The sequence below is a fragment of the Nomascus leucogenys genome, chromosome 23 (assembly GCF_006542625.1).
Source record: "Nomascus leucogenys isolate Asia chromosome 23, Asia_NLE_v1, whole genome shotgun sequence".
NCBI classification, from domain to species: Eukaryota; Metazoa; Chordata; class Mammalia; order Primates; family Hylobatidae; genus Nomascus; species Nomascus leucogenys.
In genome coordinates, this window is record NC_044403.1 from 25,553,410 (window position 1) to 25,572,265 (window position 18,856).

The window sequence follows — 18,856 nt, forward strand, 5'->3', positions numbered from 1 at the left end:
TTAACAAAAATGTGTGAGTAAAGGTTATTTTGAATGGTTGGGCAGAGTGGAGACAGGGCTGGGACTGAGCTAATGACGTCCAGGTTTGCCGCTCTCCAAGCATGTTGCACAATGCCAACGCAGAACTGAGAATCCCTAGGATGGATGGAAGAGCTTCAGCTAAGACTTACCTCCTTACCTGTTCCCTCTGCCTCCATTATGAACATACAGTGGATGCGTACACCACACACACACACACACACACACACACACACACACTGCTGCTAGGATATTAATGTGCAGTTTGCTAGACGAGATTCCCCTTCCTTCTCATCCTCTGATCTGGTGCTTTTCCTTCTCTCCTATCTTTTGTCTTTCCTGATCTAACAAGGCTATGGATCATATCCTGATCCCATCACAGACTAGCCCTCCATTAGGTTCAGTCCTGAGCTCTGACACACAGGCCTGCTGGAGAAACCCTCCAAGCATTGGTGGATTTTGCACCTTCTGTGTGCCTGCTGTCTCACTACTGATGATGTGGTCACTGCCTGATGGGCAACTGCATCAGCTCTGTGAATTCTTGCAATCTATTGCCTGGGAAAGTGCCTTGCACATTAAACAGGTAGACCATAAATGGATGACAGGGAGTGGGGGCAGAAGGGTGGAGGTTGGAGGGATTCATCTAATAAGGGAAACAAGCAGAACAGCCTACAAAGGCTTAAGAACGCAGAGGCCTGTTCTGTAGCCCAAGCCCCTCTATGGGATGAAGTGCCATCAGATATTTGGTGCCACGGAGAGTTGATGAAGAAAGGCTTCCAAAAACAGTGAAATTGTTTTTTATTTATTTTAATTTTTAGAGACAACTTCTCACTATGTTGCCCAGGCTGGTTTCGAACTCCTGGGCTCAAGAGATCTTCCTACCCTGGCCTTGCAAAGTGCCAGGATCACAGGCATGAGCCACCACACATGGCCAAGAGCAAAATTTTTAAAGCAGGACACTATGGCCTGATGGACAGGAGAGACGAGGGTCCCTCCTCCCTCACAGGGGCCTGGCTTCATCTCAGAAAAACCAAGTCCCTCTTGCTCCACACCCACACCCTTAGCTTCAGCCCTGGCAGTTGTGTTGAGCAGATGCTGAGGAGATGGGGACATTTTACCCCCTCCGCAGCTGCCCCAGAGGGTCTCAAACCCAGGGCTGATTTCAGGTTGCCCTGACATGGCCATCCCTATTCTATGTCCAAGTGTCATTCATGGCTAAAGCAGGCCAGGGCCCCAAGGCAACCAAGCTCCTCTCTCTTCTGCCCACTCCCACGCGCCCTCCTCTGCCCCAGTGTTCCTATCATTACGTCCTGGGCATGGAAACCCGGGCTATTCTTGGACCAGGGCTGTGGGCTGAATGAGGGCAGGAAGAACAGGGTCAATGGGAAAGGACAGCCCAGAAAAGAGAATTCACTGCAACCTGTGGTCTCCCTCCCACTGCTTTGGTAGGAACCTTGTAAACACAGCAGCAGCCCGCAGGGAAGTCTTGGAAGAAAGGAGAAGCTGATCAGATTTAGAGACTGAGGCATCTAGAGGGCCTCCCACCGAAGGCTCCCCTGGCCCTATAAAGTCAGACTCCAGTCTCCTTAGCCCTTTCCCTCATAGACCAGCAGGTGGCACCACCAACAGGGATTTCAAAACCAAAACTAAACTAAAGTGGAAACTCAGATCTTTTGTTTATGCAAATAGTTCATTCCCTCCAACATTGCTCCGGGAATGGTCCCCCCTCCACTCCACAGAAAACCCTCCCCTCCCTGCTGTGCATGACGCGGCCTCCCTCTGCACACAGTGCATGAAGACGCTGTCGGGAGAGCCCAGGATTCAACACAGGCCTTGAGAAATGTGAGTAAGAGTGATGGGCACCCAGGTGGGAGGGAGAAGCCCGAGGAGAAGCCAGGGCATGGGAGGCAATTCAGGGAGACAGGAACACCCTTCTGTCTTCACACACCTCATCAATCCCACTGTGCACACGCGTGGACACACACAACACACGCCCCATCCCTCCTCCTAGGGATCAGAGGAGACCTTAATACACAGAAGCTCATGCCATGGTCCTTTCTTCCCTCTGGGCTCACGGCAGGGAGCAGGGAGAGGAGGGGACCCCTTGCCCAGGAGGGGACACTCTGTGCCTGTGTCCCACACTCCACAGATGGTTTCTCCCAGACGTTCTTGCTGAACCTGTGGGAGCCCTTTCAGAGACCCATGAGTGGAAACCCTCACCCTCCATTAACTGGTCCCAAGCCAGTCCTATTCCTGGAAGGGGAGGGGAGGGATGGGTCTGGGCAGGGGAGGACGCTGGAAAGGGAGTGTGAGGGGAGTGTGGTGGCCTCTGGACTGAACATTGCCCCGGAGAGTGACCCGATGCAGCAGCTACAAAGACCGCCCTCCCCACCCACGTACCCCTGCTGAGAACATGTCTGTGAGGTCCAGGGTGGGCAGAGAGGAGAATGCCCAGCGGTATGGCCATCTCATCCCCTGCCACGGCCACTGCCCACATGGCAAGAGTGCTGAACCCCTCCAGCTCCAGACACTCTCTTTTGTTTTGGCAGGTGGCTCTTGTACCTCCTGGTGCCGGCCCTATTCTGCAGGGCAGGAGGCTCCATTCCCATCCCTCAGAAGTTATTTGGGGAGGTGACTTCCCCTCTGTTCCCCAAGCCTTACCCCAACAACTTTGAAACAACCACTGTGATCACAGTCCCCACGGGATACAGGGTGAAGCTCATCTTCCAGCACTTTGACCTGGAGCCTTCTGAAGGCTGCTTCTATGATTATGTCAAGGTAGGGGCAGGATGGGCAGGCAGAGGGGAGACAAAACTGGGCCCTCTGGGATCTGGGATCTGTATGGCATGCACACCCCCAGACACAGCCCAGCCCCACAAAAGCTGATGGCCGACGGCCTCTCTGACAGCCGGGGGATGCCCTGGATGGGCGCTCACTTGTGTAGAGGCCCTCGGTGAGCACTGAGGTGAGAAGCACAGAGAAGGAAGGGGACAGGACCCACTCAGGAAATTCACCGTCCACTGAGCCAGGAAAACCTTCCCCATCTGCTGTCTAGCTGACAGTCTTTGGGAAACCACTGTGCCTCAGCTTCCCTGTGTCCAAGGAGAAGATTGGCATGGCTGCCTGCTTCAACAGGAACACAGGGACGTGAGGAGGAGAAATGTGGGCTCTGGCAGCATGGGAATAGCCTTCAGCAAGGACAGTGTGCTCAGAACCCTCATCTCTGTGGCAACCAAGGGTACCTTCCCAGGCCTGTCTTTCTCTCGCCAGTAAAAATGAGCTTCAGGGCTCAAGCGGAGCCTGCGAAGGTCCAATAACTACCATTCCCAGGAGACCCCTGGAGATTATGCGTGAATTACATGAAAATGGCACGTCTTCCCCGCTCAGAAGACTTGGCGAGTGTGCAGTGTTGGGGGAGGGCGTTTGGTGGCAGAGTCAAGGAGAGGTTGAGGAGGCTGTGAGGAGGAAGGATGAGGGACGAGGCAATGCCTGCTGATGCTGAGACTGGTGGGCTCCAGGGCTCATGTTCACCCGAGGGCATCAGGAGGCACTCGAGGTGTGAATGGTTTGATTAGGCTGAGGTGGAATCTGAAGACAGAAAATAAAGCGGAGCTGTCCAAGCTCTGGGAATGAGGGGCAGGTAAAGGCTGGGTACAGACAACCAGGACCCCAGGGGAACAGGCCATAGGAGGTGGTGGGATTGGAGAAGGACCCGAAACCTGCCAGCAGAGCAGAAAACAGGGAAGAGGTGAGGTACCCCGTGCAGGACAACACGCAAAGAGTGAGTCAGTGGGAAACTCGGGGAACAGTTGAAAGTCACATAGGGAAATTTGCAGCAGCTGAGCCCAGCAGGTAGTGACCAGCCGGAGCCACTGTGGTGCATGATTCACTCTGGGCGAGACAAGGAGGACCATCACTGAGCCACCGCGTGCGCCACTCCGCAGCAGGTCTTCTTCCTACCCCCTGTCCCTCTTCCACCAGATCTCTGCTGATAAGAAAAGCCTGGGGAGGTTCTGTGGGCAACTGGGTTCTCCACTGGGCAACCTCCCGGGAAAGAAGGAATTTATGTCCCAAGGGAACAAGATGCTGCTGACCTTCCACACGGACTTCTCCAACGAGGAGAATGGGACCATCATGTTCTACAAAGGCTTCCTGGCCTACTACCAAGCTGTGGGTGAGTAGCTCCCCAGGAATCCCTTCTCTCTGACCTCAGCCATATTGAATGGGGGCCAAGAAAGGGAATCTTGAATCCAAAGAAGCCGAAAGCCTGGCTTTCCTTGCTTCTCCCCTCATGAGAGCTTTTCCTAACGAGGCCTGTCAACCTGGGCTCTGTCCCCATGGAGCAGTCCCCAGACAGCATTGGAGAGGCCTGGAAGTCCAGGTGGCCTAAAGGTGCCTTTGTCTTTAGGCCTCTGGTGAGTGACCTCCCTAAGATCAGAGCCACTACTCAGGTCTCCCAACAGGAGCTTAACCCACCTTCCTGAATGCCTTCCAGACGTTGATGAATGTGCTTCCCAGAGCAAATCAGGGGAGGAGGATCCCCAGCCCCAGTGCCAGCATCTGTGTCACAACTACGTTGGAGGCTACTTCTGTTCCTGCCGTCCAGGCTACGAGCTTCAGAAAGACAGGCATTCCTGCCAGGGTGAGCCAGAGTGGTGTAGCAGGGAGGCAGAGGTTGAGCCAGGGCTTGCTGGGCCAGCCGGAGCACCCCTGTGATGCCCTGCGGCTCTGCTCTCACAGCTGAGTGCAGCAGCGAGCTGTACACGGAGGCATCAGGCTACATCGCCAGCCTGGAGTACCCTCGGTCCTACCCCCCTGACCTGCGCTGCAACTACAGCATCCGGGTGGAGCGAGGCCTCACCCTGCACCTCAAGTTCCTGGAGCCTTTTGATATTGATGACCACCAGCAAGTACACTGCCCCTATGACCAGCTACAGGTACAGCCGTCCTACCCCTGAAAGACCCCTTCATCCCCTTCTGTCTGCACTTGGCTCCTCTTGTCCCAACTTCCTCCTGGATCCCCTGGCCAGCTGGGGCAGGAAAGGCCAACATCACCCATGGGCTGGGTAAGTTCCCACGCAACTGGAATTGGGTCATGGGGATCCCTTTTCACCTTCCCCTGAAAACACACATAAGGCAGGATTTCATTACCACCACCACCACCCTGGCCACCAGGCTACTACCCAGTTGGCCCTGTGTAAAAATGTCCAAGCTGAAAAAAAAATCAAAACCCTCCTCCCCTACTAGATCTATGCCAACGGGAAGAACATTGGCGAGTTCTGTGGGAAGCAAAGGCCCCCCGACCTTGACACCAGCAGCAATGCTGTGGATCTGCTGTTCTTCACAGATGAGTCGGGGGACAGCCGGGGCTGGAAGCTGCGCTACACCACCGAGAGTAAGGCTCCCCGGAGGCCTCCCTCGATGGCCAGCAATGGGGAAAAGGTGGGAAGAAGGAAGGACAAGTGGCTCTGAAATAAATATGCCCCCTGGTCTCCCCAATAGTCATCAAGTGCCCCCAGCCCAAGACCCTAGACGAGTTCACCATCATCCAGAACCTGCAGCCTCAGTACCAGTTCCGTGACTACTTCATTGCTACCTGCAAGCAAGGCTACCAGCTCATAGAGGTAAGAGCCCAGGGCAGAGGGGAGAGAGCTGGCCCAGCATCCCAGGAGGAATTCAAGTGGTGGGTTCACAGAGGATTTAGTCTTACCCCACCTGAAGTCATAGACGTTTCAGCTGGAAAAGTCTCCTGGTCCACCAGCTCTCAAACTTGCTGCACACTTAGAGAGTGTAAAAATACTGGAAGATTGCTTGAGCCCACTCATTCAAGGCCCATGTGAATAGCCACTGCACTCCAGCCTGAGCAATATAGCAAGACTCTGTCTCTGAAAAATAAAAATAGGCAAATAAATAAATACTGAAGTTGAGGGCCCCCAAAAGAGACTCTGATTCCACTGATCTAGAGTACGGCCTGAGCATCAGGACTATTTAAAGCTACCCAGGTGATTCTAATGTGCAGCCAAGTTTAAGAACTATTGCCCTAGTCCAATAACTCAAGAGAGCTGAGGAACTGAAAAGGCAGGGTGGAGATGTAGTGACTCATCAACACAACACAGCGATTTTGTACGGTAGGGACTAGGACCCCAATCTCCTGCCTCCTGCTCCAGGGCTCTTTTACACATGTTGGTGGTCTCACCCTGGGTCCACCGTCCTGTCCTCAGCTCTGCAGATTCAGGAGGGAATATGGTTTTATCCATTGATCAATCTCACAAAAGCTGGTAAACTAAAAATCTCTGTCTCTCTGGACAGAGACCCAAGACTGGACATCCCATCGTTGTTCAACAGGTCCACATGGAAGACTTAATCAGAATCAAAGAAGAGACCTATGATATGTCCTTAAGTCACAGTTAATTCATTTAATGCACACTTTAAGTGTCTACTGTCAGGCACCGTCCTAGATGTGGGAGGTTCAGTAAAAAGAAACCCACATAGTCACACAGCCTTTGTGGAGCTCACATCTGAATGTTGCATCAAGTCGAGTTCACCTGATGCATTGTTCTTTACTCCAAGATGCTTCCAGCTCCATCAGGAGGATTGGGTGGGTGTCCTGGGTCCAGAAGACTGGAGACTAACAACCTCTTTGCTCCTATTACAACCCTCCCTTGCCTACACCACCCACTGCCCTTACTTTTGCATTTTTATTCACATCATAGAATTTAAAGCAAGTCACACCGTTTCTCACATTACCTACATTTTACTCAGACATTCTAGTTCTCATACACATTCTCTCGCAACCTTTTCCAGGGCTAACTCTATGGAATGATTTTTGGTCTTTTGTTTTGTTTTGTTTTGTTTTTGAGAGAGAGTCTTGCTCTGTCACCCAGGCAGTGGCATGATCTCAGCTCACTGCAAACTCCGCCTCCCAAGTTCAAGTGATTCTCCTGGATTCAAGCTATTCAAGTGCCTCAGCCACCCGAGTTGCTGGAATTACAGGCGTGTGCCACCATGCCCGGCTAATTTTTGTATTTTTAGTAGAGACAGGGTTTCTCCATGTTGCCCAGGCTGGTCTCGAACTCCTGGCCTCAAGTGATCCGCCCACCTCGGCCCCCCGAAGTGCTGGGATTACAGGCGTGAGCCACTGCACCTGGCCGAATTTTGGTCTTAGTAAAACTTATTCATTTGTCCAGTAACTTTTCATTTCAAAGACTGCCATTTCCTAGTCTTGCCCCTGCTCAACAGCAACAGCACTTCACATACATCAACGTCTCCAGCACCTTTCAAAGCTGCGAGGTGGCTCTAGTATTTTAGGGAAGGCCTCTGTCCTTAGGAAAACTGCAACCCAGGAGAGATAAAGTGATGCAGGCCTGGAGGCAGGGGACACCAGCATCAGAAACACCGTTCTGCCCTGGAGCACAGGCTTTTGTTTTGATACAGAAAACACTCAAACGTGGCTTGTGATTTTTTTAAATTACAAATTGTGGGATTCGATTGGACCTCAGTGGGAACAGGCCACAGTCTAGAGAGAGGATGATCGGGTCTATCAATTAGCCCTGCTCTGACTTGCTGTGGTGTGGCTCAATGCTCCTGTCTGTAATGGGCTGGGGAGAAGGAAGAAGGAGCCTTATCCATGGGGAAGCCACATCCATCCATCCAGGGGAGCTGAGAGATGTCTTTGTATTGCCTCCCACTCCTGTGTGGAGAGGGCAGGAAGGGGACCTGCACTGCCTCTTGGCACTGATAGCACCTCTGTCATCTGCTCAACAGGGGAACCAGCTGTTGCACTCCTTCACAGCTGTCTGCCAGGATGATGGCACGTGGCATCGTGCCATGCCCAGATGCAAGAGTAAGTCACAATTCAGGGATATGACCCTGGGGACCTCCCACCTCCAGCCTTGAGGACCTGGGCCAAGAAAGAAAGAGAGGTCCAGACTAAGCCTCATTCTAAGAGGCCCTCACCCTGACTTGTCCTTTGATGCCTATCGCCCATCTCAGGAATCAGTGAGCCCTCATCTCAGCGGGATGGATGGGCTCTACCCAGAACTGAATTTCATGCCACCCAACTCCTGTCCATTGCAAGGGCCCTCCCCACTGACTATCTTTTCTAAGCTTCTCAGCCTGCTCTGCGGGTAGACAACTCACACTCCCCCCACTGAAGTTCCAGCACATTCTCAGCTCTCACCCTGCCCTGTGTTCTCTCCAAGTCAGGGACTGTGGGCAGCCCCGAAACCTGCCTAATGGTGCCTTCCGTTACACCACTGCAATGGGAGTGAACACCTACAAGGCCCGTATCCAGTACTACTGCCATGAGCCATATTACAAGATGCAGGCCAAAGCTGGCACCAGGGAGTCTGAGCAAGGTAGGGACCAATGCAAATGGAAATTTCCTCCCTTCCATCCCCTTGGGGTATCCTCTGAGACTTCTGCCAGTAGAATCCCTAGGGAATGCATATTAAGGTATCTGCCAGGGCACTGACTTCAGGGGCCTAAATTATAGTGCTAACAGGAACCTAGTAGGTTTGAAGAAGGAGGCATCTGAGCTGATGCAAAGAAAAGATTCAAATCGCATAAACAGCTCACTGTCACCACATCATCCCCACTACCACCATTGCCTCCACCACACCCCCACTGCTACCATCACTGTTATCACCACCACTACCAGTAACAACACCAGCAACACTACCAATAGCATCAGTGCCAGCACAATCACCACCATCACTGCCATCACCACAATCAACACTGTTACCATTACCAACACCACCATCACCACTACCATTATCACTACCATTACCAACACCACTATCACCACCACCATTACTAACACCAACACCACCATCACCACCAACACCATCATCACCACCATCACCATTACCAATATCATCATCACCACCAACACTAACACCACTTCCATCATCACTATACTGTTACCAACACCACTGGCACCACTACCATGATCACCACCACCATTACCAACACCACTATCACCACCATTACCAACACCATTACCAACACCACTATCACCACTATCATTATCACCATCATGATTACCAACACCAACATTACCATCACCACCATCACCATTACCAACACCATCATCACCACCAACACCATCGTCACCACCACACTAAAATCTCCATCACCACCATCACCACTATCACCATTACCATCACCACCATCACCACTATCACCATTACCAACACCATTACCAACACCACCATTACTAACACCATTACCAACACCACCATTACTAACACCATTACTAACACCATCACCACCACCACCACCATCATCACCATCACCATTACCAACACCATCATCATTACCACCATTACCAACACCATCATCACCACTACAATTATCACCGCCATCATTACTAACACCATTACCAACACCACTGTCACCACCACCACCATTACCAACACCAACATCACCATCACCACCACCAACACCATCATCCCCACCATGACCACTATCATCATCATCACCACCACCAATAACACCATCACCACCATCACCACTATCACCATTACCAACACCACTGTCGCCACTACCATGATCACCACCACCATTACCAACACCACTATTACCACCACCACCATTGCCAACACCAACACTACCATCACCTCCATCACCATTACCAACACCATTATCACCACCACCATCATCACTATCACCATTATGAACACCACCATCATCACTACCATTATCACCACCACTATTACTAACACCATTACCAACACCACTGTCACCACCATCATTACCAACACCAACACCACCATCATTACCAACACCAACACCACCACCACCACCATTACCACCATCACCATTACCAACACCATCACTACCACCAGTACCAACACCATCACAACAAATAACACCATCACCACTACCACCATTAACAATACCACCATTAACAACACCATCACCACCAACACCGACACCACAATCTTCACCACCGTCATGATCACTACAGCTAACTCAGTGAAACTCCCCTCTCCATTCTCCCCTCTCAACCTGGTTGTGATTTTTGCACTTAGTTTTACTAAACGACTCTCATTCATTAGTGGGTATTTTTCTAACTTTTTTTAAATATTAGAAATCACATGCATTATAGGTTTGAAACACAGAAAAAAGGAAAAAAATCTGGATTATAAATGGTATTCATTAAGAGCTGGGCTTTGGAGTCAGAAAACTTCTTGCACCTTGGTTCTGGCACTTAGAAGTTATGTGACCCTGTGCAAATTATTTAAGCTCAGTTTCCTCATCCACAAAATGAGGATAATAACACACACCTGCAAGTGTCACTGTAGTGTTTAAATGAGATCATGCAGATAAAGTGCTTAGCAACAAGCATGGCACATTTTCAGCAATCAGAAGATGTAGCTACAATTATCATCTATGATTCCACGACCAAGATGCAATCACTGATAAGATTTTCATATATTCCTTCTGGTTTTTATGTCTACTTTCACAAACAGGGATCACAGCAAACATATATTAATAGTTAAGCATTCTGGCCGGGCGCGGTGGCTCACGCCTATAATCCCAGCACTTTGGGAGGCCGAGGCGGGTGGATCACGAGGTCAGGAGATCGAGACCATCCTGGCTAACACGGTGAAACCCCGTCTCTACTAAAAATACAAAAAATTAGCCGGGCATGGTGGCAGGCACCTGTAGTCCCAGCTACTTGGGAGTCTGAGGCAGGAGAATGGCATGAACCTGGGAGGCGGAGCTTGCAGTGAGCCGAGATCGCGCCACTGCACTCCAGCCTAGGCAACAGAGTGAGACTCTGTCCCAAAAAAGAAAAAAAAAAATAGTTAAGCATTCTGATTTTTTTACTTGGCGTTAAAACAAAATATAGGTCTAGAGCCTCTGAACACTTGACATTCTTTCCTTCTAGAGTTGAGCCTTTGACCTTTGGCCCTTGCCATGTTAGTTCCTCCCTGCCCCTCTCCCCATCAAGCACACTCGGTACTTGCTGGCCTCTGCAACCTAGTTTTCTTACCCATCACCCCCCAACTTGATTCTTGCATCCTCTGCCCTCAGGGGTGTACACCTGCACAGCACAGGGCATTTGGAAGAATGAACAGAAGGGAGAGAAGATTCCTCGGTGCTTGCCAGGTGAGTGGAAACACTCTGGGGCCATCATCAGGGTCTTTAGCAGCCTGCAGGGCCTCAAAAGCAGTGTGGCCCAGAAAAAGGAGAGAGAGGAGAGAAGAGGGGAACATCCCAGGAGAAAGGGAGAGAGGGACAGAGTGCTGAATTCAGTCCTGAAATGCTGCCATTTTCACTAAGCAGATGGGAAATCAGGGAATAAAAACAATGGGAGACCCCCTAGGAAGAAATAAACAAGAACAAGGGGCAAGACGTGGTGGCTCACACCTGTAATCCTAGCACTTTGGGAGGCCAAGGCAAGCGGATCACTGGAGGTCAGGAGTTCGAGACCAGCCTGGCCAACATGGCGAAACGCAGCCTCTACTAAAAAGAGAAAAATTAGCCAAGCATGGTGGCATACGCCTGTAGTCCCAGCTACTTGAGTGGCTGAGGCACAAGAATTGCTTGAACCCAGGAGGTGGAGGTTGCAGTGAGCTGAAATTGCGCCACTGCACTCCAGCCTAGGCAACAGAGCAAGGAGTCTCAAAAAATAAAAATAATAATTAAAAAAAAAATAACAAGAAGAGCCTGTCAATAGGCCAATGACGGAGGTGTGGGGATGGGAGGAGAAAGAGAAAAGAGACAGAAGCCAAAAAGAGAGGACAAACAGGGATCTGGCTGGCTGCAGAAGGAAGAGGTGTGGGACCTGGAACTGACTTGCCCTTGTCTTCCCTGTCTCTCCCTCAGTGTGTGGAAAGCCCGTGTACCCCGTGGAACAGAGGCAGCGCATCATCGGAGGGCAAAAAGCCAAGATGGGCAACTTCCCCTGGCAGGTGTTCACCAACATCCACGGGCGCGGGGGCGGGGCCCTGCTGGGCGACCGCTGGATCCTCACGGCTGCCCACACCCTGTATCCCAAGGAACACGAAGCGCAAAGCAACGCCTCTTTGGATGTGTTCCTGGGCCACACAAACGTGGAAGAGCTCATGAAGCTAGGAAATCACCCCATCCGCAGGGTCAGCGTCCATCCGGACTACCGTCAGGATGAGTCCCACAATTTTGAGGGGGACATCGCCCTGCTGGAGCTGGAAAATAGTGTCACCCTGGGTCCCAACCTCCTCCCCATCTGCCTCCCTGACAATGAGACCTTCTATGATCTGGGCTTGATGGGCTATGTCAGTGGCTTTGGGGTCATGGAGGAGAAGATTGCCCATGACCTCAGGTTTGTCCGTCTGCCCGTAGCTAATCCACAGGCCTGTGAGACCTGGCTCCGGGGAAAGAATAGGATGGATGTGTTCTCTCAAAACATGTTCTGTGCTGGGCACCCATCTCTAAAGCAGGATTCCTGCCAGGGGGATAGTGGGGGCGTTTTTGCAGTAAGGGACCCGAACACTGATCGCTGGGTGGCCACAGGCATCGTGTCCTGGGGCATCGGGTGCAGCAGGGGCTATGGCTTCTACACCAAAGTGCTCAACTATGTGGACTGGATCAAGAAAGAGATGGAGGAGGAGGACTGAGCCCAGAATTCACTAGGTTCGAATCCAGAGAGCGGTGTGGAAAAAAAAAAACTGACCAGTTGTTGATAACCACTAAGAGTCTCTATTAAAGTTACTGATGCAGAAAGATCGTGTGTGAAATTCTCTTTCCTGTAGTCCCATTGACGTACCATCGGGTCATTGAATATAACTTTTTCCAAATAAAGTTTTATGAGAAATGCCAGTGTGCAAAATGAGTCAAAAGTTGTATTTACTTTAAATAAAAATATTTTGTAAGGAAGGTCATATTTAAAATATTTACTCAGGAAGGCAACAAGAACAATTAAGTTTATGCACACATTTACAATTAGGGTTATGGATAACAATAAATATCTGTGTTTTGTTTTGATTGTACAATATAAAGAAAATGCTGATTTTCCCACATGCATAGTTGTAAATATAACAGCTTTTAATTTTTCAAGACAGACTCTCACTCTGTCATCACACTGGAGTGTAGTGGCGCAGTCTTGGCTATCTGCAACCTCTGCCTCAGGGTTCAAGCGATTCTCATGCCTCAGCCACCTGAGTAGCTGGAATTACAGGCATCTGTCGCTGCTGCCCAGCTAAATTTTTTGTATTTTTAGTAGAGACGGGGTTTTGCCATGTTGGCCAGGCTAGTCTCGAACTCCTGACCTCAAGTGATCCTCCTGCCTTGGCCTCCAAAGTGCTGAGATTACAGGCATGAGCCACTGCGCCCAGCCTATAACAGATTTTTTAACAGCTCATCTTCCAATCTCTAAATATTCCTTAGGAGAGGAGTGCTATGAAATTTTTGTTTCCAAGTTGAATCACTAACAATATTGTTAAATCACTTGTATTCTTTAAGATCTCTTTAAAAATCAGAAAAGGACCCAGAACCTGGATTAAGCATTATAAGTATTTGTAATAGAACAGTATCATGATGTTATTGCACAATTGACTGTTCCAGACTTGTTTAAACAACTTTACATGACCCAGCACACACAGGCCTGAACTTCGGAAGACCAGCAGAGTTAAAACATTCCCAAGTGATGAGTTGTTTTTTTCTAACTTTTTTTTAAACTTTTTTTTTTTTTTTTTTTGAGACAGAGTCTCATTCTGTCACTCAGGCTGGATGCAGTGGCACAATCTCAGCTCACTGCAGCCTCCGCCTCCCAGGTTCAACGGATTCTCATGCCTCAGCCTCCCAAGTAGCTGGGATTACGGGCGTGTGCCACCATGCCCAGCCGGAGTGATGATGAGTTTATAAGCCCAAATGCAGATCCACAATCCCATATCTGACACCCTCAAGGCCAACTGCTGTTCAATATTCAAGATTCTATAGGTTTCACAATGTTAATACACTCTGTATTATAGGATGTCCCCAGCATGGTCCAGAGCGGCACCCTATAATAAAAGATTAATAATTCTTTACAAAAATATTTAAATATTCATAGTAAGTGAGATTAATTAAAAAAAAAACCCTCTAAATAGCTACCCACCCATTCAGGTCAGATTTGCCATTAAATAAGTTTTAATGCCAAACTTACAAAAGCACTTTCTGTCTTTAGATCATATTGGATTTCAGGAATGTGGACCTGTATAGGCAGAAATGACATAAGAAACGTTTTCCCACAATCTACACAGAAGCATACAGAAATGGTGTGTAATACACTTGAGGAGTATACATTTATTCCAGGTTTTTAATGATTAGAAATGTTTTCAGAAGTGAAGCACCTTCAGCATTCTACCAGGGACTGGAGTGGAGTGGAGGAGATGAGAGTAGTAAAAACAAAACAAATAAAAAGCCGCTGAACCATATTATTTCTGTTTTTATTTTTTTCTGAGATGGAGTCTTGCTCTGCTGCCCAGGTGGGAGTGCAGTGGGAAGATCTCAGCTCACTGCAACCTCCACCTCCTGGGTTCAAGCAATTCCTGCTTCAGCCTCCCCAGTAGCTGGGCATACAGGCATGTACCACCACGCTTGGCTGACTTTTGTATTTTTAGCAGAGACGGGGTTTCGCCATGTTGGCCAGGCTGGTCTCAAACTCCTGATCTCAGGTGACCCACCTGCCTCGGCCTCCCAAAGTGCTGGGATTACAGGTGTGAGTGACCATGCCTGGCCTGAACCATATTATCTCTAAAGTCCCTAGGAAACTAAGATTCTGGGTCCCTTATTCTTTTTTTTTTGTTTTGTTGTTGTTTTTTTGAGACAGAGTCTTGTTCTGTTGCCCAGGCTGGCGTGCAATGGCCTGATCTCAGCTCACTGCAACCTCCACCTCTCAGGTTCAAGAGATTCTCCTGCCTCAGCCTCCCGAGTAGCTGGGATTACAGGCGCCCACCACTATGCCCAGCTAATTTTTGTACCTTTGGTAGAGATGGCGTTTCACCATGTTGGCAAGGCTGGTCTCGAACTCCTGACTTCAAGTAATCCGCCCACCTCGGTCTCCCAAAGTGCTGGTGAGAGGTGAGAGAGTGTTGGCAGTCCTCACAACCCTCGCTCGCTCTCGGCACCTCCTCTGCCTGGGCACCCACTTTGGCGGCACTTGAGGAGCCCTTCAGCCCACCGCTGCACTGTGGGAGCCTTTCTGGGCTAGTCAAGGCGGGAGCCGGCTCCCTCCGCTTGCAGGGAGGTGTGGAGGGAGAGGTGTGGAGGGAGAGGCGCGAGCGGGAACCGGGGCTGCGCGTGGCGCTTGCGGGCCAGCTGGAGTTCCGGGTGGGCGTGGGCTTGGCAGGCCCCGCACTCGGAGCAGCCGGCCGGCCCTGCCGGCCCCGAGCAATGAGGGACTTAGCACCCGGGCCAGTGCTGCGGCGGGGGTACTGGGTCCCCCCAGCAGTGCCAGCCCTCCGGCGCTGTGCTGGATTTCTCGCTGGGCCTTAGCTGCCTTCCCGCGGGGCAGGCCTCGGGACTGCAGCCCGCCATGCCTGAGCCTTCCCCCGCCTCCGTGGGCTCCTGTGCTGCCCGAGCCTCCTCCACGAGCACCGCCCCCTGCTCCACAGCGCCCAGTCCCATCAATCACCCAAGGGCTGAGGAGTACGAGCTTATGACGCAGGACTGGCAGGCAGCTCCACCTGCAACCCCGGTGCGGGATCCACTGGGTGAAGCCAGCTGGTTTCCTGAGTCTGGTGGGGCCTTGGAGAACCTTTATGCCTAGCTCAGGGATTGTAAATACACCAATCAGCATTCTGTATCTAGCTCAAGGTTTGTAAACACACCAATCAGCACCCTGCATCTAGCTCACGGTTTGTGAGCACAACAGTCCACACTCTGTATCTAACTGATCTGATGGGGACGTGGAGAACCTTTATGTCTAGCTCAGGGATTGTAAGCGCCCTGTCAAAACAGACCACTCCGCTCTACCAATCAGCAAGACGTGGGTGGGGCCAGATAAGAGAATAAAAGCAGGCTGCCGCAGCTAGCAGTGACAACCTGCCCAGGTTCCCTTCCAGTTTGTGGAAGTTTTGTTCTTTCGCTTTTTGCAAAAAATTTTGCTACTGCTCGTTCTTTGGGTCCACGCTGTTTTTTATGAGCTATAGCATTCACCGCGAAAGTCTGCAGCTTCGCTCCTGAGCCAGTGAGACCCCAACCCACCAGAAGGAAGAAACTGCGAACACATGCGAACGTCAGAAGGAACGAACAACTCCAGATGCGCCACCTTAAAAGCTGTAACACTAACGGCGAGGGTCCGCGGCTACATTCTTGACGTCAGTGAAACCAAGAACCCACCAATTTTGAGACAGAGTCTTGTTCTGTTTCCCAGGCTGGAGTGCAATGGCCTGATCTCAGCTCACTGTAACCTCCACCTCCCAGGTTCAAGAGATTCTCCTGCTTCAGGCGACTGCCACTATGCCCAGCTAATTTTTGTACCTTTGGTAGAGATGGCGTTTCACCATGTTGGCAAGGCTGGTCCCGAGCTCCTGACTTAAAGTGATCCGCCCACCTCGGTCTCCCAAAGTGCTGGGATTACAGGCATGAGCCACCATGCGCAGCCATCATATTTTAATAATCGGAGGAGTTCCCAGGAGAGTCCGATGACTTCTCTGACCTTCTAATTCCCATTCCCCCACCCCAAACTCATAAGTGTCTTATTTTCAAAGTGCACTGGAATAGGAAAATAAAGGCAAAACCAATGATCTGTGAATAGATGGTTCACAAAAAAGAGAATATAAATTGCTTTGAGGCTTTGGGGCTTAATTTCACTCATAATAAGGAAAATATTTAAATAAAATGCCATCTTTTTACCTGTAAGATTGGCAAAAATAATCTACCATGTTGTGGAAAATGTAGAGAAAAAGTCACTCTCACACATTGCTTTTTGGAATGTATCCCTACGGAGAGCAATTTGGTAACAGGTAACCAAATTACAAATACATATGCCTTTTTACTCACCAATTCAACTTCTAGGAATTTAGCCCACATTTTCTCACATATGAAATAAATGGCACATGTAGATTAGTCATTGCAGCATTGTTTATAATAAAATATTGGAATCCTGCATTCTGAAAGGTATCTGGTACCAAAGTTTCAGGTAAATTATGGAATATCCAAATGATGAAATACAATGTAACCATTCAATCCTTGCTACAGACAGCATGGTAAGTGAAAACAAGTAAGATGGAGAATGTATAAAATGCTACCATTTCCATTTGTAGCCGGGTGTGGTGGCACACGCCTGTAGTACCAGCTACTTGGGAGACTTGGGGTGGGAGGATGGCTTGAGCCTGGGAGGTCGAAGCTGCGATGAACTATCACATCACTGTACTCCAGCCTGAGTGACACAGCAAGGCTCTGTCTCAAAAATAAACGAAATAAAATAAAATAAAATGCTACTATTTGTATACATAACAGGAGTAGGCATATATCACTTACATGTGTATAAAAGATCCCTAGAAAGATACACAAGAAATATTGGTGGTCTCGGGGGGGACATAGTAGTGGAAGGAAAAGTTATCATTGTATGCTGTTTTGATCTTTCAAATTTTTAACCATGTAGGTGTTTTACCTATTCAAAAAATAGATGGTGCTCTTTAAATAAAAAAAAAAAAAAATTTAGGCCGGAATCAGTGGCTCATGCCTATAATCCTAGCACTTTAGGAAGTCGAGGCTGGAGAATCATCTGAGCCCAGGAGTTCAAGACCAACCTGGTCAGAACCAATTGGTGACATCAGATGTAAAAAAAAAAAACAAACAAAAAAAACAACTTGAAAGAAGACTAACCCCCACAACATAGTGAGATTCCATCATTACAAAAAATTAAAAATTAGCTGCACATGACGATGTGTGCCTGTGGTCCCAGCTACTCAGAAGGCTAAAACAGGAGGAACGCTTGAGCCTAGGGATTCGAGGCTGTAGTGAGCAATGATCGCGCCACTGCACTCCAGCCTGGGCAACAGAGCAAGACCCTGTATCAAAAAATATATAGAAAATAAGAATTTAAAAATTGTAAAGGAGTAGCCTCATTGAAAAAGTTGACATGTATCAAAGATTGGAGGAAGTTAGACATTCAGAAACCTAGGGAAAGAACATTCCAGGAAGAAGCCAAGGGCCCTGAAGTGAGCAGCTGCCTGATCCATCAGAGAATGCGCAGGCAGCAACGCCATGTTCTGGGCAGAGTGCTCCGTATGCACACATTGAAAAGCTCATGCTGGCTGCTGAGTTGAAGATGTACTACAGCTGAAAAAGGGCATAAAAAGGACCAATTTGGTGGCAATTACAGTAATCCAGGCAAGAAGTGATGGTAGCTCAGAGCAGGGGTGCGGTGGAAGTGGTGAGAAGTGGTCAGATTATGGATAAAACTTAAACAAGAACCAAAGGGTTTCCTGATGGAGTAGACGCTGGAAGGGGAGGGGTGAGAAAATGGTGTCAGCTTGATGGAGATGAGTACGAGACGAACAGGTCTGATAGGTTCTGTCTGGAACATGTTGATTTTCAGATGGCTACTAGTTTAGGGCCAAGATAAAGGAGATTTACCCACCTCCTGAACCAAACAACAACAAAGAAGATTAAAATATATGAAACAACGGTTTCTGAGATACTGGACATTGGACAAAAAAAGACAATGATCCCTGAGAGACTGGGCCCAGTTTACTGCCTTGAGAGAGTTTCCAAGCTGAGTTGCTAGAAGGAGAAATCCAGGTAGGACTCAGTCAGCTCCCTGACTTGAGAAGACACAGCCCCAGATCCAGGAGACCAAGGCCCCTGGAGGTCACAGAACTGAGGATCAGGGAGGAGAAAGGTACACAGAGAGATGGCC

At 49.5% G+C, this 18,856-nt stretch overlaps 1 protein-coding gene across 1 annotated transcript; it reads left to right on the forward strand.

The window, feature by feature from the left end:
- Nucleotides 1-1,639: 1,639 nt before the first annotated feature.
- C1R (complement C1r) lies at nt 1,640-12,734 on the forward strand. The gene is made up of 11 exons (XM_030804712.1): nt 1,640-1,860; nt 2,568-2,796; nt 4,000-4,192; nt 4,514-4,660; nt 4,759-4,955; nt 5,266-5,413; nt 5,521-5,642; nt 7,783-7,861; nt 8,220-8,375; nt 11,062-11,136; nt 11,857-12,734. Coding segments are annotated over exons 1-11 (2,118 nt in total). The 5' UTR covers nt 1,640-1,858; the 3' UTR covers nt 12,627-12,734.
- Nucleotides 12,735-18,856: the final 6,122 nt, after the last annotated feature.

What these genes read in the sequence shown, in the direction of transcription:
- C1R (XM_030804712.1), top strand. An exon ending in TGCCATGCCCAGATGCAAGA is followed by an intron (nt 7,862 to 8,219) that starts GTAAGTCACAAT and finishes GTTCTCTCCAAG; the next exon opens with TCAGGGACTGTGGGCAGCCC. An exon ending in CACCAGGGAGTCTGAGCAAG is followed by an intron (nt 8,376 to 11,061) that starts GTAGGGACCAAT and finishes CTCTGCCCTCAG; the next exon opens with GGGTGTACACCTGCACAGCA.